This window comes from Mustela putorius, unplaced genomic scaffold, assembly GCF_011764305.1.
Source record: "Mustela putorius furo isolate JIRA1106 unplaced genomic scaffold, ASM1176430v1.1 tig00000095_pilon_pilon_pilon, whole genome shotgun sequence".
NCBI lineage: Eukaryota > Metazoa > Chordata > Mammalia > Carnivora > Mustelidae > Mustela > Mustela putorius.
In genome coordinates this window covers 9,240,804-9,267,270 of record NW_025421280.1, presented here as the reverse complement: position 1 = coordinate 9,267,270, position 26,467 = coordinate 9,240,804, and the positions used below count along the sequence as shown (strand labels likewise).

At 44.3% G+C, this 26,467-nt stretch overlaps 1 protein-coding gene across 5 annotated transcripts in view; it reads right to left on the bottom strand.

Annotated features, from left to right (window-relative positions):
* The window catches only part of PRICKLE2 (prickle planar cell polarity protein 2), a 318,505-nt gene that overhangs the window by 75,674 nt on the left and 216,364 nt on the right, over positions 1-26,467 (bottom strand). For all 5 annotated transcript variants that reach the window (XM_004738303.3, XM_004738306.3, XM_013053561.2 and 2 more), the window contains one exon: positions 13,820-14,003. In XM_004738303.3, the coding sequence (XP_004738360.1) occupies positions 13,820-14,003 (184 nt within the window). The remainder of the gene's footprint in view (positions 1-13,819; positions 14,004-26,467) is intronic.

The following is a 26,467-nucleotide window of genomic DNA, read 5'->3' as shown; positions in this document are numbered from 1 at the left end:
CACTCAGACTGTGTTCATTAACATTAAACGCATGGTTTAAGTTCCAGTAATTTCTGTAGTCTCTAAAGTTCTTGAGTCTGCCCACGCTCGCCCCCACCCCATTCCCTGGACCACCACTTCAGACTGAGATCAGTTTTGTTATCACAGATAAGCCTTTCCAAGGAAAGTGTTTTCACACCACCAGTTGGACTTTCCAATTGGTAATTCTATCTAATGCTTCTTGAAATGCCACGTACTGTAATAGTTGGCCTATAAGGCAGGAACCATTACACCTCATTTTATAAAGGAGGAAAAATGACTTCACCAAGGTTAAATAAGTTGCTCCAATCATAGATACAGACAGAGAGTAGCAGACATGGATTGGGTTCCTGGTGTGTCTGATACCACAGCTATGGCTTTGAATCCTGGTTCTTGGGAAAGACCACCCACAGACCCTATTTCAGCAGAGCTGTTTCTTAGGTAATATTCATCATCCAGATGAATTCTTGATTATCCACATAGCAATGGGGTCCAGGAGAAGATGGATGCTTCAAAATCATGCACAAGCTCAGCATCAAATTAATCCACATAGATCTGAACCTCTCCTCAAACATGAAAAGAGTGGTCAAGTGCTTAGGAAAATTAGTTGGTTGGTATTTCAGCTCCTTCCCCTGCCTACCTCTCTGTCCAAGGCTATGATGCTTGCGATGATTTGTTAAATGTAAAAGATAAAGGAGAAAATAGAAAAGGGCATGAACTATTCACCATCTTGACCATCAAAACTGAAAGAAAAAAAAAATTTTCCCTCTTTTCTGCTACGGATCACTCAATGCCAGTGAGGATGGGAATTCCATGTCCTGGAATAGTTGGGGGGTCAGACAATAGATTTCCCAAAACCCCAGGAATGCAGAATGCAGGCAAATAGGGTCAGACAATAGATTTCCCAAAACCCCAGGAATGCAGGGAAATAAGGGTCAGACAATAGATTTCCCCAAGCCCCAGGAATGCAGGGAAATAAGAAATAAAATCATCAATAAGCTAGGCTAGTTAGTGTTTAAAATCCCTTCTATGTTGCTATTAGACTTTTTGGTATCTTTACAGAAATTACACAAATACCCTTCCCAACCACAAATTAGAAAAAGCCCCCAATCTCTTAAGCTAAAGTCTTGCATCACACAACAAAAGGTATGCCTCCTTTTGGGAATCATCAGAGCACAGGTGACTATCAGCCTCCAATCACACCCTTGGCTGGGAAACTTTGTGCAGTGCACAAACTATACAACTGTTTGTGGCAACCCTGATCCCCTCTCCAGTGAGAGCTTAGGAATTTATCCAGTTCATGCAGGAAATTCAGGTTCAGAAATTGCCTGAATAATTAGCTTCTCTTAGCAAGATCTGATCACTGAGTTTTATTCATCCAGAGCAATAACAACTACCACCACTATTTACTGAGTGCCAACTACGTATTAAGCACTGTCCTAGAGAATTTACAGAGATGATGAAATGAACCAGTCTGTGGAACTGATTTCTCAGGGCTATCCCTCTGGATGTTGATGGGTTTCTGTCCCCAATCTCCTTTTTATTGTGCATAATTAATACTAAGCAAATTTCTTCTGACAGTACTTGGCCAAAATGTTCTGTTAATTCCTGAGGTAACCACAGAACCTTAGGAAGAACCCACCACTGGCATGAGAAGATGCTTTCCTTCCGTTTTGCTAAAGAGCAGTTCATTCATTCAGTCATTAGATTGTGATAATTGAAATACAATAAACTGCACATATTCAAAGTATTTATCCTGATAAATGTTGAGATATATATATATATAGCCACAAAACCATCAGTATAATCAAGATAAAGAAAAAAAAATCTATTACTCTCAGAAGCTTCCTCTTCCCTTTTGTCATTCCTTCTTCTCAGTGTCTCACCCCACCTATCTGCAAGTAACCACTGATTTGCTTTCTGTCACTATAGCTTAAAGTTCCTAGAGTTTCATATAAATGGAATCATACAGTACATAATTTTTTAGTCTGACTTCTTTCACTCAGAATAATGACTTTTCGATTCCGTCAGGCTGTTGCACATCTCAAGAGTCCATTCTTTTTCACTGCAGAATAGCATTCTACTCTACGGATACAACACACTTTGCTTACCACTTATCTGCTGATGGACATGGGATTTATTTCTGATTTTTCACTATTAAAAAGAAAGCCCTATGTTTAAGGTATGGTCTCGTCCGATCCTTACAACCACGCTATATAGTTAGATAATGATATTCTCATTTTTCAGATAATGAAAGGAAAAATCATGAAGGTGGATGAACTTGGTTCATGTTTGGGAGCGACACAACTAGAATTTGAACACAGAGCCAGTGAGTGTCCAAGCTCATGCTCTGGAACATTCTGAGCTGACAAGAACAAGTATGTCAAAGACAGAAGCCACAGGAGAGCAGCACAGAGCCTGAAGTCTCTGTGGGTCTTCCCCAGAGAGAGTTGTCTCCATCTGCCTGGGAAGGAGTCCGTGTCACAGAAAGCAGAATCTCCAGACAGGGGCTGGGACACACCCGTTCTACACCGGACTCCGACAACAGCCACACCGGAATCAGACCTGGACTGACGGCCCGCAGGTAATGATGACTTAATAAATACCGGTCAAACGAATAAATGGCTGTGTGCAAAATGAATGAATGAAAGTACAGAGACCCAGAGGGACGGGTGGAGATCAGTTATTAAATGACCTGATAGCAGATTCATCCAACCGGCCCATGAAACTACTCAAAATATCTCACGAGTCAGAAGGCACAGATCATCCTGAGAGTAAATCAACCATCACGGCAGCTCACAGTGCAGGCCACTGGCCGCTCAGTCCACAGAAAGGGCAAGCAGCTGTGTGCTCAGGAAGGAAGTCCAAGTCCTGAGTCCCACTCGGCCACCCAGAGGATCCCAGGAAGCATTTACTATGCAGGCAGGGGCCATCCGTCTTGAAAGCTAGAAACCCTGATGGCAGCTCTCCTTTCCGGTATTGGCAGATGAGTCTAGGTTTCTCTAGGCATCACACTCTGCACATAAGCCTTGACAAGGCCCTGCTGGTGGAACCTGGCCACAAGGCTGCTGAAGTGATCGGCAGAGGCCCTGAAGCCTGCACCCAGCTTCTAGTCCCCTCTCTGACAGCTCCGTTGAGAACAAGTTCTTTAACAGGCAGTTTTATAGAAGAGTGCACCTAGGCATAGTTCCCATTGCCGCGTGATGATGTCAGTGCATTTCTGGAGCCAAGATCAACACGGCATCCATCGTTCATGTGACTGGTTTCCCGAGAACCGGGCGGGAGATCGCTTCGGGGCCTCCTTCTACCTCCCTTCCCCACTCATCTCTCACACCACACTGAGCACCCTGGGATGAGTGACAGGGAAGGTGAACACAGGGAGAGGCCGCTTAGAAGGAATTTAATCCAATCCAGTTGGGGAGCCATGCGTCTCACTGCAGCCATGAGATTCCATTCTGAGCTCAGCGTGTGCTGATGGAATAATGAAATGAAGACGGTCGTGCAAATGGTTGGTGCGTCTAATGATGGTGTTTGTGGGGTTTTTAGAGGGGAGATTTGATTGTACATTCCCTTAAGAACCAGAACCACCCAGCAGGCCGACAGAGATGAACCACGTCTCTGCCTTCCCCCAGATCTGCCAGCCTCTGCCCCTCTCGGTATAAATGGCTTCACACATTACAAAGAACGAACTGTCAATCGCCCGACAGCAAATGGCAAAACTGGTTGCTGGCACTGTGGATCCGGGCGCCACAGGGGTGAGTCACAGCAGTAAAACTCATGCTTCTACAATAACAGGGACCAGAGCGTTTTCTGAATTAAAAGGGCCAAGGAGAACGTGAAGGAACAGGAGCAGTGAAGGGATTTTGAAAGCATCCCCAATTCTCCTTTAACAGACAGCCTTGTATTCAAGCCATATTCAAGAGAGGTCGGGCAAGGGCAAGATGCTGGAGATGGAAACAGATAGCTTCTGGGGCTCATCCCCCATTATTACCCACAGGCAACTCTGCTGCAGTGTCTTGAAGACCCAAACAGTGACCGTGGTGATGACAGCAGTCACCATCCGATGAGGACCACCTACGGGTCTGCATCTCCCAGGCTCTTCTCAGTGACTCCAGACCTGGGCACGAGCCTCTGCATTTTTCAGATAAAATGAGTGAAGCTCAGGGTACCCGAGGTCACAGGCCTAATAACTGGTAGAGCCAAGATTTGTCATTTCTAACATTGGTTTTTCCATTACCCTAGAGCAGCACTTCTCCAACTTGGGTATGTTTAAGAGACACCTGAAGTCCCTGTCCAAAAAGAATGCTGGGCCCATCTTCAGGGTTCTGGTTCAGTAGGTCTGGGACAGAGCCCGGGAATCTTCATTTTTCAACAGGTTCCCAGGTAGTACTCGTGCTGCTGGAAAGGGAACCCATTCTTTGAAAACCATTGGACTAGGCTGACAGAATGTGGGTAATCAAACCATCATTCTGCAGAACAACTCAACTCAAACGTCATTTCCTTGGAGAGGCTCTCCCTGACCACTCCATCTAAAGTAGCTTCTCTAAATCAGGTACCAGCAAGCTATAGCCTTTCGATCAAATCAGGCCCACTGACTGTTTTTGTAAATAAAGTTTTATTGTCCCTTAGCCATGCCCATTCATCTATGACATCATGCCTTCCCATGACATCATCAGAGTTGGGTGAACAACATCAGAGTTGGGTATTTGCAACAGAGATTACATCTCTCCCAAGGCCTATAATATTTATTACACTGTTCTTCACAGAAAAAGTATGTCTTCTCTGGCTCTAAATCATATCCCCCATTTTTTTACTGCTTTTCCAGCACACATCATTTTCTGCAAGTGTCTCGTTCACTTGTACAAACTGCTCATTTGTCCGCAGCCTCTACTCTAATCTCAGCTCTAGGAGGGAAGGGAGACTTGTGTGTTCACAGCTGTCCCTCCGTGCCCAGCACAGAGTTGGCATCCCATAATATCTGCCCAGTGAGTATGGCGGTCAGGGGCCCAGGTCCACGACACTGCATAGGATCATGAGGACCCGTGCAGGAGGGAGAGACAACATGGTTCTCACCACGGGGGCTGTCAGCCAGGATGACTCTCCTCAGTGAGGAGAGCCAGAGATAAACAGAGATCGTCGATGGGGGAAAATCAGCCTCTGAAGTTTCCTGCTTCCTGCAGTGATGGGGAAACAGGAGGTGGGGAAAAGAGGAATCCCTTAGTCACCCGGGTCAACCTGAGATTCGGGGAAACTATCCTTCCCTGAGAATGAAAGAGCCTTGTGTGACACATGCCGCTGGTTCTTCCAACACACACCATGCCGGCTTCCTTGGCTCTGATCTCCTGGGTGGATCACCGCAGAGGAAAGCCGGGCGGCGGAGGAGGAGCCCAGACTAGCAGCAGAGTTTCCCAGGAGGCCTGTGTGCGCCGTGGCCCCGCCCCTTCCTACCTGTAGCAACCTGGCCGAGCTTCTGGTCCTCTCTGAGTGGCAAGGGATTCACGGGGAGAGGGAAGGGTTCTGTACAAGGATGACATGCAATGGCTTATTCAGGTAACACGTGTATATCGCATGGATAATCTCTACCAGACATCATTCTAGGTACCAAGCACGCGCAGTGAGCAAGACAAGGTGTGACTCCCCCCGACAGGCTCACATTTGAGAAGGTAGTACATCTGACAAAACGCGCAGACAGAAACCTTCAGGGAGTATCCGTAATGGGGGCTCTCTGTTGCCCTATCCTGACTTGTAAGCAGAAACCCCGAGGTGATGAGTGTGAGGTGAGCCCTCCTTCGATTTCCAACGGGGACGACCAAGACACTGGGGTTTTCCAGCCTTTGCATCCACGGATGCCTTTGCCAGAGCTGGACACTTCGTGGGCTCCGTTCATCTCTCCCCACACCGTTCACCACCCGCTACTCGAATTCCTCATGCAGATGTGAAGTTGACACTGATTTCGTTTCACTTCTGAGCTTCACACAAGTGGGTCCCGTAACATCTGCAACACGCCAGACCTTTGCACAGCCGGCCCTTTCATGTCCTTCAGCAGCGGTTCAAATCTCGCCTCCCCAGAGAGGCCGTCCCTGTCCAACCAGTCTAGGTCAGCCGGTCCCTCCCACACTCCCGGCCCACCTTCGTTGTCACAGAAGCTGCTCTGCTTTCCTTGTGGCATGGATTAAATGGGACACCCCCTGTAAGGCACCCAGGATCATGCCTGACAGTGGAAGAGGTCGCTAAATGTGTATTGACATTATTCTTTTCTCACGTATCCCCATCTTGAATTATCTTGAATATCGATTTGTTTTCTAATTCATGTCTCTAACACGCACCCCCTTACGACTACAGTCTCGGAGAAACCTTCATTATCTTGCCTGCTGTTTTAGCCTCAGTGCCTAGAATAGTGGCGGAAGCACAGCTGATACACACGAGTATCTGCTGAATAAAGGAATGAATGCAGGAAAAAAGCCTCACTGCTGTGCCCTCATCACAAAAGTCTCTAGCACGGTCTCTGATGCACTCCGTACACTCTCAGGGGAAACACCGCCAAGAAGCCCACCTGCGAGAGACAGGTGTTAAAGAGGCTCTAAGTGGCCAAGAGAGGCCAGAGCCAGGAGTGATGGCTCCTGCTGACCCGCTGATCCCAGGAGGTTGGGGGGAAGGGGAGGGTTGCAGAATAGTCTTGGTTGTGGGAAGGCTCTCTTTGCACTCTGAGCAGCCCACAGAAAACGCCCCAGGGACACACTCCTCCCGGGCCTGCTGACCGTGAAGTGGCAGGAGCTCTCGGGCTCTGAGGGAGGTGGGTGGCAGAGCTCTTCTCTTCAGCAAACCGTTCCAGAAACCTGCTTGGGGTGCGAGAGAACTTGGGTCAGGTGGCTCTGAGCGGGTCCCCGTCCAAGTTGCCCTCGGCACTTGGCTCCGTGGAACCAGAACGACATTAGAAAGATGTGGCAGCTTTACAAGGCTCACCCAGCAGACAGCCTGGGGAACAGAAAGACCTCTAGATGGGCAGAATTCAAAACGGGCCTACTGAAAGCCGCTGAGAAGGGGATCCAGGACTCGTGCGAAGCCCATGCTTCCCTCACCTCCTCCACGCCCACCTAACCTTCCTCTGTCCTGGTCAGCCCAAAGTTCCTTTTGCCCTCTTCCTGCCTGCTTGGGACACTGGTCATCAGTGTCACTCTAGCTTTGCAGGAAGGGCAGGGAAGAGATAGCCATTTTATGGAGCACCTTCTGTATGCAGACACCCCCTCATTCGGGGCCCAGAGCAGCTCCCGTGGCCTACAGCTCAGAGAGAATCAGCTCCCAGGTCGGGTTGGCTGAGACCATCTCTGTTGATCGGCTGTGTGACCTTGGGCATGTCTTTTTGCATTTCTCTGGGTCTTGCTTTATTCACTTCCAAAACAGAGACAGGAATAATAATTTTCAAATAAGGTTGTATTGAGCACGGAGAAGGAATCATGCAAGCAAAGTGAAAAACTGGTTGGACACGGAACAAGTGTTAATAATTTCCTCCACTGTCATCATGATCATGATCATGAGAGGACTGAGGCTCTTGGAAGCTGAACATCGTTGCTAAGGTCAGGAAGGGATAAAGCGACGGCCGGATGTGTCTGACTCCAGAGGCGAGGCTGGTTCCTCCCTGGGACAAAGCTGCTTCCTCCTTACCCTGCAGCTCCCAAAGGGCTCTGCGTGTCTGGATGGGGACACAAAGGCCCTTGGGCTGCCACAACCTGGCTCCAGCTCCCGGGCCTGGAGTGAGCCGTGCTGCGGTAGGCATGAGCTAGAGCCAGGTCCTTCTGTGAGCTGCCACCAGTCTCCTGCCCCTTGTTGGTGGAGAAAACCCTGAAGCAATCTAAATGGCTAGAGGAATCTGCTTGGAACACAAGCCTTCAAGAGAAGCACAAAGAGCAGGAGAAATTGACACAGAATTCTTCTTTATGTAGAAAATAATATTGTGAAGACTGCTCTTCCCATGCGATGCAACCCTGAGCCTTTCTGCTTCCACAGAGGACCTCAGTCCTCTGCTCGTCTCCTAACAACTATTAGTTGGGTGTCTACCATGGGTCAGGCTTTGGGCAAGGGGCTGGGATTCTAAGATCCTGCCCTCTTGGATCTTAGACCAAAGTGGAAGAGGTAAATATCCAACACATAATTGCACCCGTGAGTATCTAATTATGTTTGAAAAGTGTTAATAAGGAGAATAGCAGGGATTGCTACAAAGCATGTCAATGGGGACTTAATCATGTATTGGGAGTAGGAGGTGGTCATGGAAGCTCCTTGAGGAAACACATTGAATCTGATAAGTGATGGCTGAACTACTGTCACTGAATTAAAAGCCAAACGAAGAACTTTGTGTACTTCTAGGAGAGATGGTTCTAGACTTTCACAGGGCTCAAAACCAACTAATATGCCCCACCCCCGTAGGTGGTACTGGATGGTCTGCTTTGCCACATGTGGCAGAGTACTAGGAAAGCCAAACATTGGACGGTGGCTCCCACTATCTTCATCCTTCCTGGGAGGGGTTGGTGGGCAAGTTGAGACTTCCAAACAAATAAATGAATTGCCCCTCTTTATGCACAGAACCACAGTTAAGGTCAAGGTAGTATTACTAATATCTGGAGACCAAGGATTGGGGCATTCATATTCGAGAACCCTCTACAGTTACTCAGAGTATCCAAAACATGGATGGAAAGGAATTCACTCAGGAGACACAATCTGATGGGACTCTTGAGGTTTGCATGGAGTGATGACAGAATTAATAGAAAAAACACATCCATAGGGACCCAATGAAGACGATCCACCCAGAGTCATTACCAGTTATAACCTTTCTGCACAGCAGTTTGTCACAATAAATCAAAAGCCTTAGAAAGGTTTACAGGAGACCACCCTACCCCTAAGAAATGTTGTGAAGCAGAGGAACAGACAAATGCATAATACAATGGCTGCTGTCCCCTTATTCAATGCAGAGGAAAGCTGCCAGCAAGGCACATGGTCAAAAATGAACCTTCAGCTCCACGGTGCTTGGTGGTGGTCCTCTTGGCATTCGGGAGGGGTGGCTTTTTTTTGGCCCGGAATCATCTGGTAATTTTCAGGATGTCAAGCGTCTCAACCCTCTACCCATTTTAGTGCCAGTGGAACTATTCTGACACTAACTACCCCTTCCAAACATATACTTCCAAATGCTCCCTAGTGGTGGGTGGGACCACTCCAGGTAAGACACTACCAAGGAGGACAGGCAACCATTCCGAAGGAGAGTCGGGATCTAAATACACGGATACCAAAAGCTGTTCACAATACACGAAGTGGAATAAAAGTTGGGGTAAGGGGCGCCTGGGTAGCTCAGTCATTAAGCCTCTGCCTTCGGCTCAGGTCATGATCTCAGGGTCCTGGGATGGAGCCCCGCATCCACTCCCTGCTCAGCAGGGAGTCTGCTTCTCCCTCTCCCACTCCTTCTCCTTGTGTCCCCTCTCTGTGTCTCCCCCTGTCAAATAAATAAATAAAATCTTAAAAAAAAAAAAAAAAGTCGAGGTAAGTGAACAGCATCATCATGTTTTTGTCCAAAACAAAATGGAAAGTTCTCCTATTACAAAGCTACTTGCCACATGCATACAGTAAAGGTTGTAGGATAATAGTTCTTGACTGGTGGAATTATGGGTGATTTTGAGCCACACTTTCTTAGGTGTGTTTTCTTTCCTTTCTAACGTATTATCAATGAGCCAGTTTTCTCTACACTAAAGGAGAAAGCGATTTCTGTTTTGGAGAACAAAGGGGACGCCCCCACCACTGCCAGCTCCTCACACCCTTCCTGTCCTTCTTTTGACTTAACTGAGCACAGCGGGGTCTGTTCGCAGAGCACCAGACTCTGCTCAAGCAGAGGGACCACCATGCTTTCACGCCACCAGATACCTGACTCTGTTACAAGGGAGCAGCTATGAAACCGGACCCAGAACATGGAAGGTTCTCGAACAAATGTCTGCTGATGTGAGTCAGCCTTTTATGTCTTGACTGGGCCAGAATTTTGCTGACAGATCCTTTGGGTTTCAAAATCACTTTGATTCAGTGGTTCTCAACTAGGGTGCCCAACCCAGCCCCCTGCCAGAGTCACAGGGCACTGCCTAGAGATATTTGGTCACCCCAAGGTCCTAGGGAACAGGTGGTATATGCTACTGGGATCTGGTGGGAAGAAATCAAGGAAGCTGCTAATCATCCTACACAGCATAGGACAGCCCTAACAGCAAAGAATTATCCAGCCCAGAATTCCAACAGTACTCAGGTATGGAAACCCTGCTCACCATTTGCCTTTCTTCCAGCTTGTTCAATACCCTCCAAATTTTCTTAAAGTACCATCTACTACTGTAAACTGATCACGAGAACATCTCTAGAAGACAGGGCATTTATTATTAACTGATTTGAAGACAAACTAGAGCTCAAAAAAAGACAACAGCCAGCCAGTCAGGGCAGCTGAAGTACCGGGGGGCTCTCCAGATGACGGGACACACCGTGCCTGAGGTGAGCAGAAGGGAAGGATCCAAGCAACCTCAATGATGACTTTTCAGTCATTAAAAAATCACAACATAGACGTTACTCCTTTCTGGCATAATCTATTACATTTATCACTTTTTGCTCTATTTTAAGGTCAGGTTTTGCACTAGTAGGGTTTTATGAAATTAAATGCCCTTATTCAAAAACACCTCCCATTTAGGGTACTTCATTGAAGGCACTTAAGGTACTTAATTGAAGGCATTTCTCAGAAGAAACAGGATAATAAAGAGTATCACCTGAAAGTATATTAGCAACCCCATGATCAGGGAGTCAAATGAAAGGTTTCTAGCAGAAACAAAGGCACATGACTCTCAACCCTAACTGGTCTTTGGCATTTCCCCTGGAGCACAAAGCATTTAACTTTCCCTGTAATTTCTTTTGATAGAAAAATAAATTTTCTTAAACCAGTGATAACTAGACATGCTATTAAATATCAACATTTTTAGTAAAAAACATACAGGGTCTCAAATTTGCCTAATCTTAGGACATCCTACACAGCTTTTAAAAAATCCTTAAACATATAAACAGCTCCATAAGTAATAAATTTTAAAAGATCTCATCATTTTAAAATTTGAATTCCATTTCTTTGAGGCAACATGATGCCTTCAAACACCATTAAATACAGACTCCCATTTTATTAGGCAAATAGACAGCCCTACAAACAGGTTGAAGAGGAGTCTCTCTAGAGAACAGCTGCCCTTCCAAACCATCTGTGTCACACAGGTTTGAAGAAATTCAGGGAATAAAGAAAACCATCCAAGGAATAGCAGAATTATAAGAGATGGGAATATCCATTCATTGGACATAATTCAAACCACTTATTTAATAACATTAATTGCTTTCTGTCAAAACAAATCAAATAAAGTTGTTTCATGTTTCCCCAAAACATGCATTTTGGTTAAGTGAAGCACCCTCCAAAATGACTATCAGTACTCACTTTCGGAACTGGTGAACCGAACCAAGACCCCAGCTTCTGCAACTGTCTGTACGCTTGGGCCAAAAAAAAATTTTCTTTGTGCCTAAAAATCATAGGGTGATGTTACATGGTCTTAGGGAAGAGTCTACCTAAGCAGGGAACCCCAAATAGCGTAACTTCACAATTCCAGGGCCCAATTTGGCAGAAAGCAAGGTGAACAAAAGGAAGATGGGTCTCTTAGAAGCGGCTGGAAATGAGGTTAGCAAGAAAATGAAATAAGCTCACAGATGTATCTAGTTGTGAAAACTCCCTGCTCAAACACTGGAGGCAGAATGGTGATGCCAAACAGAGAGCTTCAGTCTCCCGCTACCTTGTTAGTGTTCAGACAAACCTAATCAAATACTCTCATTCTTCTGGAGCTTACTCCTTAATAAAACAATCTTCACTGAAACAGAAGGAAATAACTATATACCCTTAACCTGCAAACTGAGAGAAAATGTTCTTATTTCTTCTTCCTGATACCTCGAATCCTCATGGAGATTATTTTCTGTGAATGTTTCTGTTCTAAAACATTTTCTTCCTTATAAGAATAAGAGCAGAGATCACAAAAATGGAGTGCCTATAGGGCTTACGAAGGGCTTCCTCAAGACATAAATATGAACTTTCACGTAAAAACTAATTTTTAAGGATTAGCAACTAATTCAAAATTTAAAATAATACTTTGCTAAACAAATCCTACCTGGGTCCCAGATTCCAGGTGCCAATTTGCGACCTCAAATATTGGAAGAAGAAAATGAGAAACGGCTAATCAAAGAGAAATTACTAGGGGTCTACTCTTGAGTTGGCGAATTCTCGGGTCTTCCCTCATCAAAAATAACTTTTTCTAGAAGCATTATCGCACGAAAAGTCCCTGACTTTAAAATCTCAGGACATTTTAAGCTTCCAAACATTCTGTCAGACATGAAGATCACTAGAGACAGCCATTTTCTGTGTCAGAGGGCAAAACTAGGGATCTCTCACAGATGGTGAGTGTCCGGCTTTAAAAAAGGGGATTCTAAACCAACATGAGGCTGGTGAAGAAGAAAACTCCAAGGACAGTGCAGTGAAACAGAAAGGAACCGAGGTCATCTGATCGAGTCAATACTTGCAGCCTGTAGGTAGTGCCAAATATTTCAGGAAATGCCAATGTCTTTCTTTGTAAAGCAAGGCCAAATTTAGTATTTAAACACAATATATATCACTGGGAAGAATAAGGCAAATCCTTACATCCTCACTCTTTTAACAAAGAATCTTAAAGATTCATGGCCAGTGTCGAACTCCCTTTCCCCCATTCAAAAATCAAGTTTCCCTAATGTTTCAAAGCCAGCGTTTCTGAGAAGTTTCTGGCCAATCTTCTGTTGACAGCTAATAATGGCACTCCAGAGTGAATTAGCAGTGGCCCCCATAGGACTCAACTTCACTGCTTTCCTCAGCGCCCACTGGACCCCCAACCACTTCTCTGACTCAGCAAAGTGAACTCTTCCTTCAGAGCTGGAATGAGGAAGGATGGGCAGGACAGAGATAAACAGCCCAAACCCTGCCCTCCTCATCCAGAATGGTACCTGTTTGCCTCTTTTTATGTTGGTGGAAATACAAACTGGTGCAGCCACTCTGGAGACCCGTATGGAGGTTCCTCAAAAAGTTAAAGATAGAACTACTCTACAATCCAGCAACGGAACTACTAGGTATTTACCCAAAGGATACAAAAATACTGATTTTGAGGGACACATGCACCCTGATGTTTTATAGCAATATTACCAACAATTGCCAGATTATGGAGAGAGCCCAAATGTCCATCGACAGGTGAATGGATAAAGAAGTGTTGGTATATGCATACCATGGAATATTACTCAGCCATAAAAAAGAATGAACTCTTGTCATTTGCAATGACCTGGATGGAGCTAGAGTGTTATGCTAAGTGAAACAAGTCAGTCAGAGAAGGACAAATAGCATACGATTCCACTCATATGTGGAATTTAAGGAAGAAAACAGATGAACAAAGAGGAAAACAAAGGAGAGGTAAATCAGAAAACAGACTCTTTAACCATAGAGAACAAACTGAGGGTTGCTGGAGGGGACGGGGAGGGGGGTGGGGGCTGTGGGGAATGGGTTAAATGGATGATGAGTATTAAGGAGGGTTCTTGTTTAGATGAGTAGTGGACGTTGTAAATGAGGAATCACTAAATTCTACACCTGAAGCTAATGTTACACTTTATGTTAACTAACTGGAATTAAAATAAAAACTTGAAAGAAGGGCAAAAAAAAAAAAAAAAAAAAAAAAAAAAAAAAAAAAAAAAAGAATGGTACCTGTTCAGGCTTCAGTCCCGGCGGGATCCAGGCGTACTCCTCCAAGGCGCAGCCCGAGTCGTCGTCTGACGTGGAGTTCCTCTGGAAGTCAAACATGAGTTTGCTGACAGTCTTCTCCATCTCTAGGGGCATCACTGTCACCATGTGCTCCTCCTGAGGGCACTTGCAGTGCAGGCAGATCTTCCTGCAAAGAGCAAAGGCAGAAGGTGAGAAGGAAGGCAAAAGAAACTATTGTTCAACCAGCCCTCGGGGTCCCAAACCATAAACACATTCCTGGGCAACTGCCTTTTGGCAGGAACGCCTAGAGCGGCGCCCCACAGCCCACCTGTCTTCTTGGAAGGTGTGGTGCTGCACGCGTGGAAACGTCACGGAAGGTCAGAGGCCACCAGGTAAGCCTCATGAGAATGTTCGAATGTGGACTCCAACCTGTTCTTCCAAATCAATATCCCAAGAGCAACATCAAATATCGTTTACTAGACAGAGCGTGGACTATGGACCATGACTGCAATTTTCTTGACCATACTAGTCATTAAACAGACATAATACATATGCTGACTAGAAATATTACCAGTGAACTTAACAAATACTGACAACATACCATTTTCATAAAAGCTTCCTAGCAGCTACGGAAATGGAAGCGTTTTTAAAGAGACCTGCAGGTGAGGTTTTCTTTCCGAAAAAGAGCAAGAATATGTTTTCCCACCAAACAAATCTGGCCCCAAGATCTAATGGGAATGACATTTTCACCTCTACTAAATATCCCCGTAGGTTTGAAATTCTCATCAAAAACCCAAATTTTTCCTACATTGGTTGTTTTTTTTTCTTTTTTAAATATACAGTAGGAGAGGATCATGCATGCGAATTATTTCAAAAGGTAGCAGCCAAAGATAAAATCTCTCCCCAAAGTTGAACATTTCTCTTTTATGGTTACCATCGGTTCCCTTTTCCATGGCTACAGAAATGATGAAGCAGTAAAAAGGTTGATGTCAGCAGCACAAAAGCATTTCTAGCTTCTACCAGTAAAAAAGAGAAGAGAAAGAAATCAAGGAGGAAAATTTTTAGAAAACGAGCTGTTCTCTGTGGTACTCAGATCTTCAGGATTAGTTTCAATAGTATCTTATCCAGGCAACGAGAGGGTCCAGAATCCTAATCCCCATATGTGCCTAATTTTTTTGACAACAGCTTTGTTAAGATAGAATTCCCATATCCGAAAGGTCACCATTTTAAAATGTACAGATCACTGGCTTTTAGTGCATCACCACTACCTCATGCTAGACTGTTTTAATCACCCCAAAAGAAACCCAGGGCACATTGGCAGTGACTTTCCACATTCCCCTTCCCCCCAGGCCCTGACAACCACTAATCTATTTTCTATCTCTATGGCTTTGCCTGTTCTAAATTCCGTATGTATGGCATCATGTAATACATAGTTTTTTGAAAGTGGCTTTTTTTTTTTTTCACTGTAGGATGTTTCCAAGATTAATCCGTGTTGTAACATGTGACAATCCTTCCTTCCCTTTTACTGCATTGTAATATTCCAGAGTCTGGTTAAGTTACATTTTGTCCATCCATTCTTCAGGTGAACATTTGGATTATTTCCATTATTTTTACTTTTGTGAATGCTACTGCTGTAAATATTTATATACAAATATTTTTGTGTGAACATAGGTTTTCAGTTCTCTTGGCTATACACCCAGGAGCACAACTGCTAGGTCATATAGTGACTTTATGCTTCACATGCTGGGGAACTGTCAAACTGTTTTTCAGAAATAGATGCACTGTTTTACATTCCCACCATTAATATATGAGTGTTTTATTTTCTCTACATCATTCCCACACTTTTTAGTATCTTTCCACTGTTTCCATCCTAGTGGGAATGGAGTGGCATCTTATTGTGGTTTTGATTCTTACTTCCTTAATAGCTAATGGCACTGAGAATCTTTCTAGGTGCTTATTATATATCCTCATTGAAGAAATGTCTGTTTGAACTCTTAGTCCATTATTAAAATTGTTATTTGTCTTTTTATTGTAGAATTATAAGCATTCTGTATATATATCTCTGAATACAAGTCCTTTATTAGAAATAGAATTTGTAAAAATATTCTCCCATTCTCTGGGTGATATTTTTTGTTTTTAATTGGATAAACACTTCCAAATTTGTTCTTTTTTCCTTTTTTTAAACACAGCCTTTGGGATTTTAATTAATTAATTAGTTAGTTATTTTTATTGGAGGAGGGCAGAGAGAGAGAAGAAGAAAGAAAAACTTAAGGAGGCTCCATGCCAACACGAAGCCTGATGTAGGAGGGCTTGATCTCACAATCCTGGGATCGTGACCTGAGCCAAAATCAAGAGTCGGATGCTTAATTGACTGAACTACTCAGGCGTCCCTAGTTTTCACTTTCTTGATGATGACCATTGAAGCACAAAAGTTTCTTATTTTGATAAAGTCCCATTTTTCTTCCGTTATTGCTTGTTCTTTTGGTATCTTATCTAAGAAACCACTGTCTAACTCGAAGTGAAAAAATTTACTCCTGTTTTCATCTAAGATGTTTATGGCTTTAGCTCTTATATTTGGGTCTGTGTTCCATTTTGAGCTAGTTTTCATGCATGGTGTCAGGAAGGAGTCCAACTTCATACTCATGTAGTTATTCAACTGTCTTAGCATCATTTGTTAAAAAGTCTATTCTTCCTCCATTGGGTTGTCTTAGCATCCATATCAAAAATCAGCTGATCATAAATGTAATGGTTTATTTCTGGATTCTCAGTTCTATTCCATTGAGTTATCTGTCTGCCTTATGCAATTACGACTCTGTCTTGATCACTGTAGTTTTGCAGCAGGTTTTGAAATTGTGAATGTGAGTCCTCCAACTTTGTCCTTCTTTAAAAAAAAAATGTGCTAGCTTTCCCCGGTCCCTGGCATTTGCATCATGAAATACAAATTTTAGGACGAGCCTGCCATTTTCTGCAAAAATCATAGCTGGAATATCGACAGGAATTGCACTGAATCTAGAGATCAATTTGGAGCACATTGCTATCTTAATATTAGATCTTCCAATCCATGAACAAAGGATGTCTTCACATTTATTTCAGTCTATTTCAATTTCTTTCAATGCTATTTTGTGCTTCTCTGTCATAAGTCTCACATATTTTTTAAAGTTTATTCCCAAGTATTTTATTCTTTTGGATGCTATTTAAATGGAATTGTTTTGCTTAATTTCATTTTCAGATTATTACAGTACAGAAACACCAGCAGTACAGGCACATTCATCTCGCACCATATAATCTTGTTGAACTTGTCTTTTCAGTTTTAAGAGCATGATGCGTGTGTGTGTGTGTGTATTCCTCAGCATTTCCTGTATACAAGATCATGTCATCTGCAAACAGAGACAGTGTTATTCTTTCTTTTCCAGTTTGATAGATTTTATGTCTTTGTCTTGCCTTATTGCCCTGGCTAGAACCTCCAGCACCGTGGTCAACAGAAGTGTCAGTGGTAGACATCTTGGTCTTGGTCTTGATCTTAAGGAAAAACATCCAATCTTCTACCATCAAGTATTATTTAGCTGTGGGCTTTTCACAGCTTTTACCAAGTTGAAGAAGATTCTTTCTACACTAGTTTGTTGAGTGTTGTTGTTGTTTTTAATCACAAAAAGGTGTTGGGTTTTGTCAAATGCTTTTTTCCAACCATTAAGATGATCAGTTGGTTTCTGTCCTTACTCTATGAATGTCTTGTGCCTACATTTTGACACTGAAATGTACTCAAGAAACAAAAGTGGTTTAGTTCAGCCAACTTGGGCTTGTTAGATTCTCCCACTTCCTGCTTTTCATCAGATTGAAAATATACACAAATAGAATGCACACTTGGATCTGGTTTGCATCTCCAAACTCAAAGAGGTTTCTTCCCAACCCAGGAAGCTGCTTTCAGAAATAGAGCCCATTTTAACAGTAACTCTTTAATTAACCAGCTACTGTAAAGAAGTCAAGGGTGTTAGGAAGTGGCCAGGGATTTTTCCCTCCAGTTATTTTTACATCAGTTAATGACTTAAGAGGAAACGAAACAAAACAAAACAAAACAAAAAAACAGTTCAGTGTGTTTGAGTAAATTTAGGAAGCTCTTTGGTGATTCACGGCTTATACTAGAAAGCCATACTTTTCAAACAAAATGTAGAATTTTTACCAAAGTCAGTCTCCAGAATATTCATCTGTGCAACCCATGTATCCAGCAGTGCAGGGAAACAGTGTCATAATACAATAGTTAAGGTCTGATGGACATAATCTAATGAAGTGAAGATCCCCGGGAGAAGAAAAAAGACAAGAAGAAAACAAAACACAGAATTGCAGAACCAGACCCAGAATGAATCTCACTGAGTGGAAGACAACAGAGAAGCGGAGCGGGCTAAGGGCCGATTTTGTCACCATCAGGCAACCACCATGGGTCAGGCACTGTTCTTGCATTCTGGAAATCTAACCAAAACAAGCAAGGATCTCTGCCTTCTTAGAACCTGAGCAATCCACTTAGCCGATGATCTGATCAAATAGCACAGTAAAGATGCTGGGCGCTAGGGAATACAGGAAAGGTGAAGCAGGATGAGGGTGATTGGGGAGGGCGCACATAGGGGCAGAATACATAGCATTTGGCTTACATATGCCTTACACGAGCCCAGATTGGTACACCAGCCCTCCAAGAAAGAAAACACCATCCCCACTTCCCAGAGCAGAAATGGAAGGCCCAGGGATACCAAGCAACATGTTCAAAGTAAACCCCTAGTGGTGAGCGGAACAGAGACTCAAAATAGGATTGACCTGGTCCCTGAGCCCCAACAATTAATGGCAGAAAGCATACCTGATCCCAACCGCAGAATGCGCTTTTTACCCTTGAACAACAAACACATTCAGAAAAAATCAAAATCAAAGAGAAAACAAAGAGAAAAGAAAACAAAATGGTAAACAGAAAACCATGAGGACCTCCTGTGTTTTTCCTGCTAGCTGCCTGCCTTCTACTTCTCATTCATAATTAACAGGCACTCCTACGGCAAGGCATTTTTATTTGCAAAGAATTTTCAATCTTTGAGTGATTCCATGACAGCCTTTGGAAAGACAAATTTAATTACCCCTGTTTACACATGGGGAACCCAAGGCCCAGACACTCAGAAAGGAGCAGAGGGTCAGAAATAGGCCAAGCAGCTTTCTCTTGATCCCCATGTCTCTCTCCCCCTCCTGGCAACATGTACACAGCAACACCCAACCACTCTCTCTTTCGACACACTGATTAAAGCTTTTCAGGAGTGTGTGGCAAAAATATATGATTTGGCTAAAAAAAAAAAAAAAAGACATTTATGAAAATAGAACCTGATAGTATAGCAGGATTTCATTTAAAACAAAAAACAAAAAACAAAAAACAACACTAACCATATAAAGCATGCATTGGTTTCATTCTGTCAGAGTTGACATGTTACCTGCACATAATTGGGCTTTTGAATGACAGGTTTCCAGGGAGGAAGGCAGGATTCTGAGAGCAGTGATCCTGCATTTCCCTTCCTTTCCTCTCTCTGCCGGGCAACCACCCCTGCAGCCCCCCCCATCCAAAAGTTGCAGCTTTTAATGTATTTGCTTCCATATCCGGAAGTCATGTTCTGCTTTTTCTTAGGACACACAATACTGGTGGGCAGGTGGAGGCTCTCTTTCTAACCATCTCTGAGAACTCTGGTCATCTGTACCCACGGCCACACCATTTGGAGAATAGCTAATTTAGGCTAATTACCCTACCTACCGTGCTGTGGAAGAGTTCATTATAAATAGACTGGGTGCCTGGCGGGGTTCGGGTGTGTGTCCGGGGGTGGGGGGGTGGGGGGGAGTCTCATCTTGGAAATGTTGACAGGTTATTTACAACACTGATCCCAGAACCACAATGTCTTGTTTTGTGTGAGAAGTGATAGGATGAAGGCACAAAGGGATCCTCCTTTATAATGCGATTCTGACAAGTCGGTGTCCTGAACCTCAGGATTCTAGATTTGGATGGCACTGTAAACATCATTAAGTCTTTTAAAAAAAAAACAAAAACAAACAAAAAAAAAAACTTTCTCTCTTTCACCCTCCTGCTCCCTTTTTTTAATGAGAGGAAAATATCTTTTCAAAAGAACTCATACGTGAAATCTCGATATAGAAACAGAGCTGCCCAAGTTGATGTAAGGAAAGAAGACGTGGCCTGTCTCAGGTTCAACATGCTTTCCAAACTCCAGGCATTTTCATGGCCTTAAGATCCCAAGAACATAAGTTTGGAAACCAGCACACTTCCCTCGAGAGCTCAAGGTCATTCCTAGCACTTAGCAAAATGTGAATTAGATGCTCAATATTCTGAAAGATGATGCAAAGACAACCCCCCCCGAAAAGAAGGCTATCAATGACTTTCAAAAGACAATTCCCATCATGAAACACTGCATATAAATAATGATTCTAGTCATGGGAAATGACATATCTGGTTGCCAAGACATTACATGGAGATGCTTGGGGAGGAGTGGGGTAACCCCGAAACTCAGATTTGATAGATCTGAGACAGGGCCCAGGAAATGCTTTTCTCCCAGCATCCCCGACCCACACTGGGAGGCCACTCTTCTGATGCTGGTCTTCCAGTTAGAAGGGAACACTGGAGTCAGGCAATGGTCTGAAAATGTGAAAACATGTGTGTTCTACCAACATACCCGAAGGTCTCAAGAACCCTGGACAACACACGTTTTTAAAATTGTTTCAGGGAACCTACAGTGAACCCTCCTGACTGTCATGCCTTAGACTTTGACATTGCTAAGCCCACCTGTCACTCCGCTGGGTACCCATCGAGGCATGGGTATATAAAGGTGCTAGAGAGGGACAGTATCACATCAACAGCCAGAGGGGTGACTCGCTGCCAGCCCTGCCACCTGTCCTCCTGCCTTCCACTGCCCCTGTGCTGTGGACTTCTCTGTCCCAAGTCCATGGCCAGATTAGGTTCAGGCCACTTTTTATGCAAAGTATCAAAGGGCAGACTGCTTAAAGGGCAACTTGGCCACAAGACACACTAAGTGATTGATAAGGAATGGATAACCCTAGACGTGGCCAAGGGGCCATGGGGCAGTACCTCAGGCTGCTGAGCTCAGAGTGGGGGAAATACACCTTTGTTAAAGACAAAAGGGATAAAATAACCCAAAGTCTTCCATAGCTTTTTGCTATGTAAATGGATGGGTCCTCAGTATTTGAATTTTTCCATGACTCCAGATCATGGAAGGCAAAAAAATAATTTATTTATTCTTAACAAGAGGAAAAGGGGGAACCTTTTTCTCCACATTACAAAGTTACTGCTTCCTTACCCTTTAAAAAAAAAAAAAAAGCACACACTTAATGTAGGAATCAGGAATTGCAGATAAGCAAGAAGAGAAATATTTTAAAACACTCACAATCCCAGGGATAATCACTGTTAAACAGAAACAGCTGCCGATCCTCTCTTTTCCCTCATGTTAAGAAACTGGAGACCAGATTTCATTCTCTATGTTCCCCATCAGCGAGTACCAAGAGACAAGACTGGCCTGGAATGACAAGGCATGAGCCAGAACACCCACACACGTACACACAGCACTCTCAGCAAAGAGAAGGGCATTATTCAATCCAGATAAGTGGGTTTGTTCTGATCCAGTGCCCCCTTAACGGGATTAGAGAACTTACTTACGTAGCAAGGAAGATGCCAGCAATGTGGGAATCACATATATATTTATGGGTATCCCATAGTTAAGTTAGGTCCGTCAGATAAAAACACATCTAAAAACCAGATTTCAACAGCTATCAACTTTCAATTTTCTGTGCAAGTGGGGAAAGATGGGGCATGGATAATTTAAAACCACTAAGCCTTGGCTGTGAATTGGGTCTTTATACCTCGGTCACATACTCTCAATGCTGCAGCAACTGACATCACTTCAAACCACCTGGAGGTTCCACCCTGGGCAGGACGGACTTGGCAGGAGCTAGGCAGGAGCTAGACAGGAGCTCAACTTTCGCAGTCTGCTCTGTTGCCCAATTTCCTTAAGTTTCCAGCCTAAGATGAGGTGAACGTTGTTCTGAGTTCCTGTCCCATGGGGATACCTTCCCTGAGTCTCCCTAGAGGGAAAATAAGTGTGTGGGGCGAAAAGAGTTTTTACTGGGCTGCAGGTTGCCCCAAAGTCAACAAATGAAGAGACAGTGGGTGCTGTTAGCAGCAAAGGCATTGCTGTGCTGTGTTGCAGGTGAGCTGGTAGGAACCATAAGTGGGTTCTGCCTCCCCTAAGATACGGCTGACATGAGCCTGTTGTGACTAAGGCAAAGCTGTCAAAATGGCGCTCTGACACAGAACACCAGCTGTTTCCCTCCAAAAACATGGTCACGTGATTTTATAACCTACACATATGGCTACTCCTGCCACGTCCTGCATCCTTCACCAAACACACGTGGAGGATCGGAATGGTGGAAAGGCAGGCAGGCAAGAGAGACCTGGGCGGAGGCGCTGGCCTGAAATAAAGTCAGGATGTTCCAGTTGGTGAAACTGCCTCACGAAGGAGCAAGGGCTCCGTATGACAGTTCCGACCTCCAGGCTCCTTCCTCTCCACTGCTACCACACCCGCTTTCTGACCAGAGAACACGAGGTAAGGGTGTACATGGCCGATGCGTTTCTACCCCTAGCGTCATTTCTCACATTTACGGAGGATATATGTTGTTCGTATGATCTTTGCATCGTTTATCTGACTTCTTTTCTCAGCAGTCCTGTCGAGTTAGTATTTGAATTCATCGCACAGATACAAAAATCAAGGCTGTCACCTCGTGGGTGAGTTCACTGAAGTCACACAGATGAGAACCTACGTCGTCTGCTTCCAAGACAAGGGATCTTTCTACCACCTGGTTGTAAACAGAGGAGCCAGGTCTTCCTTCCTCCATGCATCCTTCCATCCTGCCATCCATCCATCTGTCCGTCTGTCCATTGATCCATATCCATCCGTCCATGCAACCTACCCACCATCCAAGCAGACAGCAGTCCATGAGCTTCTACGGTATGCAAGGTGCACCATAAGATGCTGGGCACAGGGTGCTGACAGAGACCTACAACGCTTCCATCTCGTGGAGCCTAGACTCCAGTGGGGAAGGCAGACAAAAGGCAGATAAACAAACAGGTAAACTTGCCATTTGTGGATTGTGGAAAGTGCCATAATGGAAATAATCAGGGAGATGAAGCAGAGGGGGTTTGAGGAGGGGTTAGGACAGGCCTCCCCGCCCCAGTGACATCTGGGCTGTGATCAGAATACTGAACAGGAGGCCACCCTGGGGGAGCCTTCTCCAGGCAGAGGAAGGCAAGCACAAAGGCCCTGAGGTGGGGAAGAGTGCGGTGTGAGGCGTTCTCAGGAGGTGGTGCGTGGCCTCCCCTCCCCCACCACAGTCTGCCTCTGTGACAGTGACCATACGGGATGTGCCACTGCCTGCCCCTGAGCTCAAGCACAGACGTGACATTCAGGGGACGGCAACAACGAAGTGTGTGCCTCGAGCACACGCTTCTCCCTCGTCCCCTTGTCCCTGGAATCCCTCTGTCCCTCCGTCTTGATACCCAGATATCAGCACATCCTGTTATTGGCAGCCCGACTGGCTCCTTCGTTCCCTCCCCGCAGCCACAATACGTTGTTTCCCCCGCTTTCTGGCAAACACTCCATCTGAATGAGGGACCCAGGCATGAACCTTGACACTTGCCATGTCTGGAAGCGAGATTCCTATCTCTGTGAGAAAGGAAAAAACGGTTTCCTAATAAACACAGAAGCTAAAGGGCGAGACCGTGACAGGGCCAGCTGGGTAGGAGGAATGGTGTGTGCTGAGAGCCAAGACCACGCTGCCTGGCCCCATCCAAGTCCCTGCCTTCCGCCCGGGGTCCAGTGGCTCGGGCCATCTGCGCCGACAGGAGCTTCTCTCTCCCAGGCGCTGCCAAAGTTGGTAGAGGATCATTTTCGGTGGCAGTGGTTTCCTCGCGTCTTATGTCAATTCATATCTCCATGAGCAAATACACACTGCTCCCTACTCTGAATTTATCTTGTAATTTCCAAGCAGGAGAAACACATTCCCTTTGAACGATCAGCCTCCTGCACGACCTCTCTTCTTTGGAACCTCTCTTACCGTACTTTGATTTAGGACTATGACGTGTCAATAGCTGAAGGATGGTGCCTGAGATTGTCTGTCCCCAGAATCAGAGCCTTAGGAGGTATCTGAGTGTAAAGAATCATAGGGGTTGATCCCCAGAAAATCCTGACAGGGAAATCGAAAAGAGAATTGGGCGACGGGAAGGATGCCAACATAAGGTAAGGGACAGGCTGCAGCGTTGGACAATGGTGACCCATTTCAGCTGAGGAGCTGTGGAAGATGGTTTGAAACACTCCTCAGAGAGGAGCCCAGTCAACCAAGCTGGTGAGTGCCAAGGGGGAGGAAGGGAATACCAACAATGTTCGCTGCAGGCAGCTTCATTTATTAAACAATAATTCACTGAACATCTATGTACTATACATCCCAGGAGGTATTGTGAGGGATTAAAACAAAACAAAACAACAACAACAAAACCAAGAGGCCTGTCTGACTGGGACACAAAGATATAAACACAAAGAGCTAAACCACAGATATCAAAGTGAAGAGTCCTTTGGGGGGACACTGAGGAGAATGTCCTTGTTTCAAGGAGACAGATGCTGAAATATGATCAGGATGTCTGTCCCTTATTTTCACATGGGTAAGCTAGAATATTAATAATATATATGCATGTGCGGGGAAAGAGAGAGACAACATGTAACAAATGTGGCAGAATGTTAACAACAGAGAAATCTAGAAAAATATATGGACGTTCACTGTCCTGTTCTGGAAACAACTATGTAACACTGCAGGTTTTCAAAATCATAAGTTTGAAAACAAACCAACTAGAAAGTCATTTTCTGTGGCTTTGCTGTTAGGAGAGTTACTAACGGAAAACCTACCATGTGCCAGGCACTGTGCTACAGAGAGTTTCTGGTTACCAAAGAGTCAGGGAGGGCTCTTTTGGGGAAGCTGGACCTAAAGGTTGCCAAGTAGGAGGATACTAAGCAAAAAGAGAAGGAAGGAATATTCCCAACAGGTGAATGAAAGACATGGAGTGGGAGAGAAGAAGGTGCCATCAAGATATGGAGAGCAGTCAAAGATGGCGGCAAGAGGGCAGGTAGAGAAATTACACATAACAGTCCATGTGAAGGAGTGTTGACTTTGTTGTAAAAATGTTCCCTGGCCAGTGAAGCATCTGCCTACCAAACACACAGCTAGCTAATTCAGCATCATAATGAGTACACACAGTGAGCCCTCAGAGGAGAAGAGCTTGGCCACGGATGTTGTCTCCATGGCAACGCTGCTACCTGCATTACTGCATCCCCAGGAAGGGCTATGGGTATCTACAGAAGCTCTGATTTCCTTAGCTGCCTGTCAGACCCATGGCTCTGCGAAGAATAAACTGAGGTAGATAGAATGGTTACTCTTTCTGGAAGAATTGTTCAGCTTCACTTTGTCCACATGCTATCTGTGATTTTATGACACGTATGTTTTGCTTCGTTGGTCATTGAGCAGAGTAAGTTCTGAGAGCGTTTCCTTTCCAGATAAGTCCTTCAGGAGAATAGTTTTTGAAGAAGTAACTGCAAATTGAATTCTAACACTTGCCTTCGAACTTCAAGGCAAGGACTGGAAGATTCCACAAAATATCTCTTTGTTTGCCTTATCTTCCATGCCATCTGCTGATTGTAGAAGTTGGCTAATCTCAGGACAACAAGATCTGAGGCATTAAATATTGCCTAGGTACTTAAAGGCAGTATATAGTACAGTGGATTAAGATCTTAGATTCTGGAGGCACGCTGACTTGGGTTCAAATCCTAACCACTACTTTATTGACTTGCTGCTAGGATCAGATGGTGCATACACACAGCATACATCAGGTAGCGAAAGCTGACTGTCTGCCACTATGTCACACCCTATTCTATACGGAAGGATGGCAAATAAAACAAGTAAAAGCAGTCACAGTTCCTTTCTCTAGAAGTTACTCTAGACCCAACTAATGTATTCCAGTTAGGACAGAAAATAGATCAATGGAAAACTGGGAGCAAAGAAGACCTTTCCATAAGTCTTTATTAAACACCTACTATATACTTAAAGGTGTGCTGGACTAAGCAAGTAACTCGATTACAATCCTTACCCAAGGATTACTTATCTTTAGCATGCTTTTGATATTTCAAGGTCACACAAATGACCTTCTTTTCTAACCAAAATACAGTAAGGTAGAACAGGTTACATATTGAATTATTGACCCCGGGCCTAATCAAACACTTTAGAAAATACCATCCATTTTCACTCCTGGGAACCCACTGAATTACCTTTATGACACTCTACAAGGTTAACAAGAAGAGCAAGGGCTAGAATTGTTCTTTTAGAGATAAAGAAAGTGAAGCTCAGCGACACCAAATGCTATGGTTGTGAGTGTCCAGAATCCCAAATACTTTTTTCTTTCCTGAGCAAGGGAGGTAAAGCCCATTTGGTTCCATTTCTAGGGTTTGATTTTCCCAACTTTTCTTTTTTTTTTTTTAATTAATTTATTTATTTGAGAGGGTGAGAGCACATATG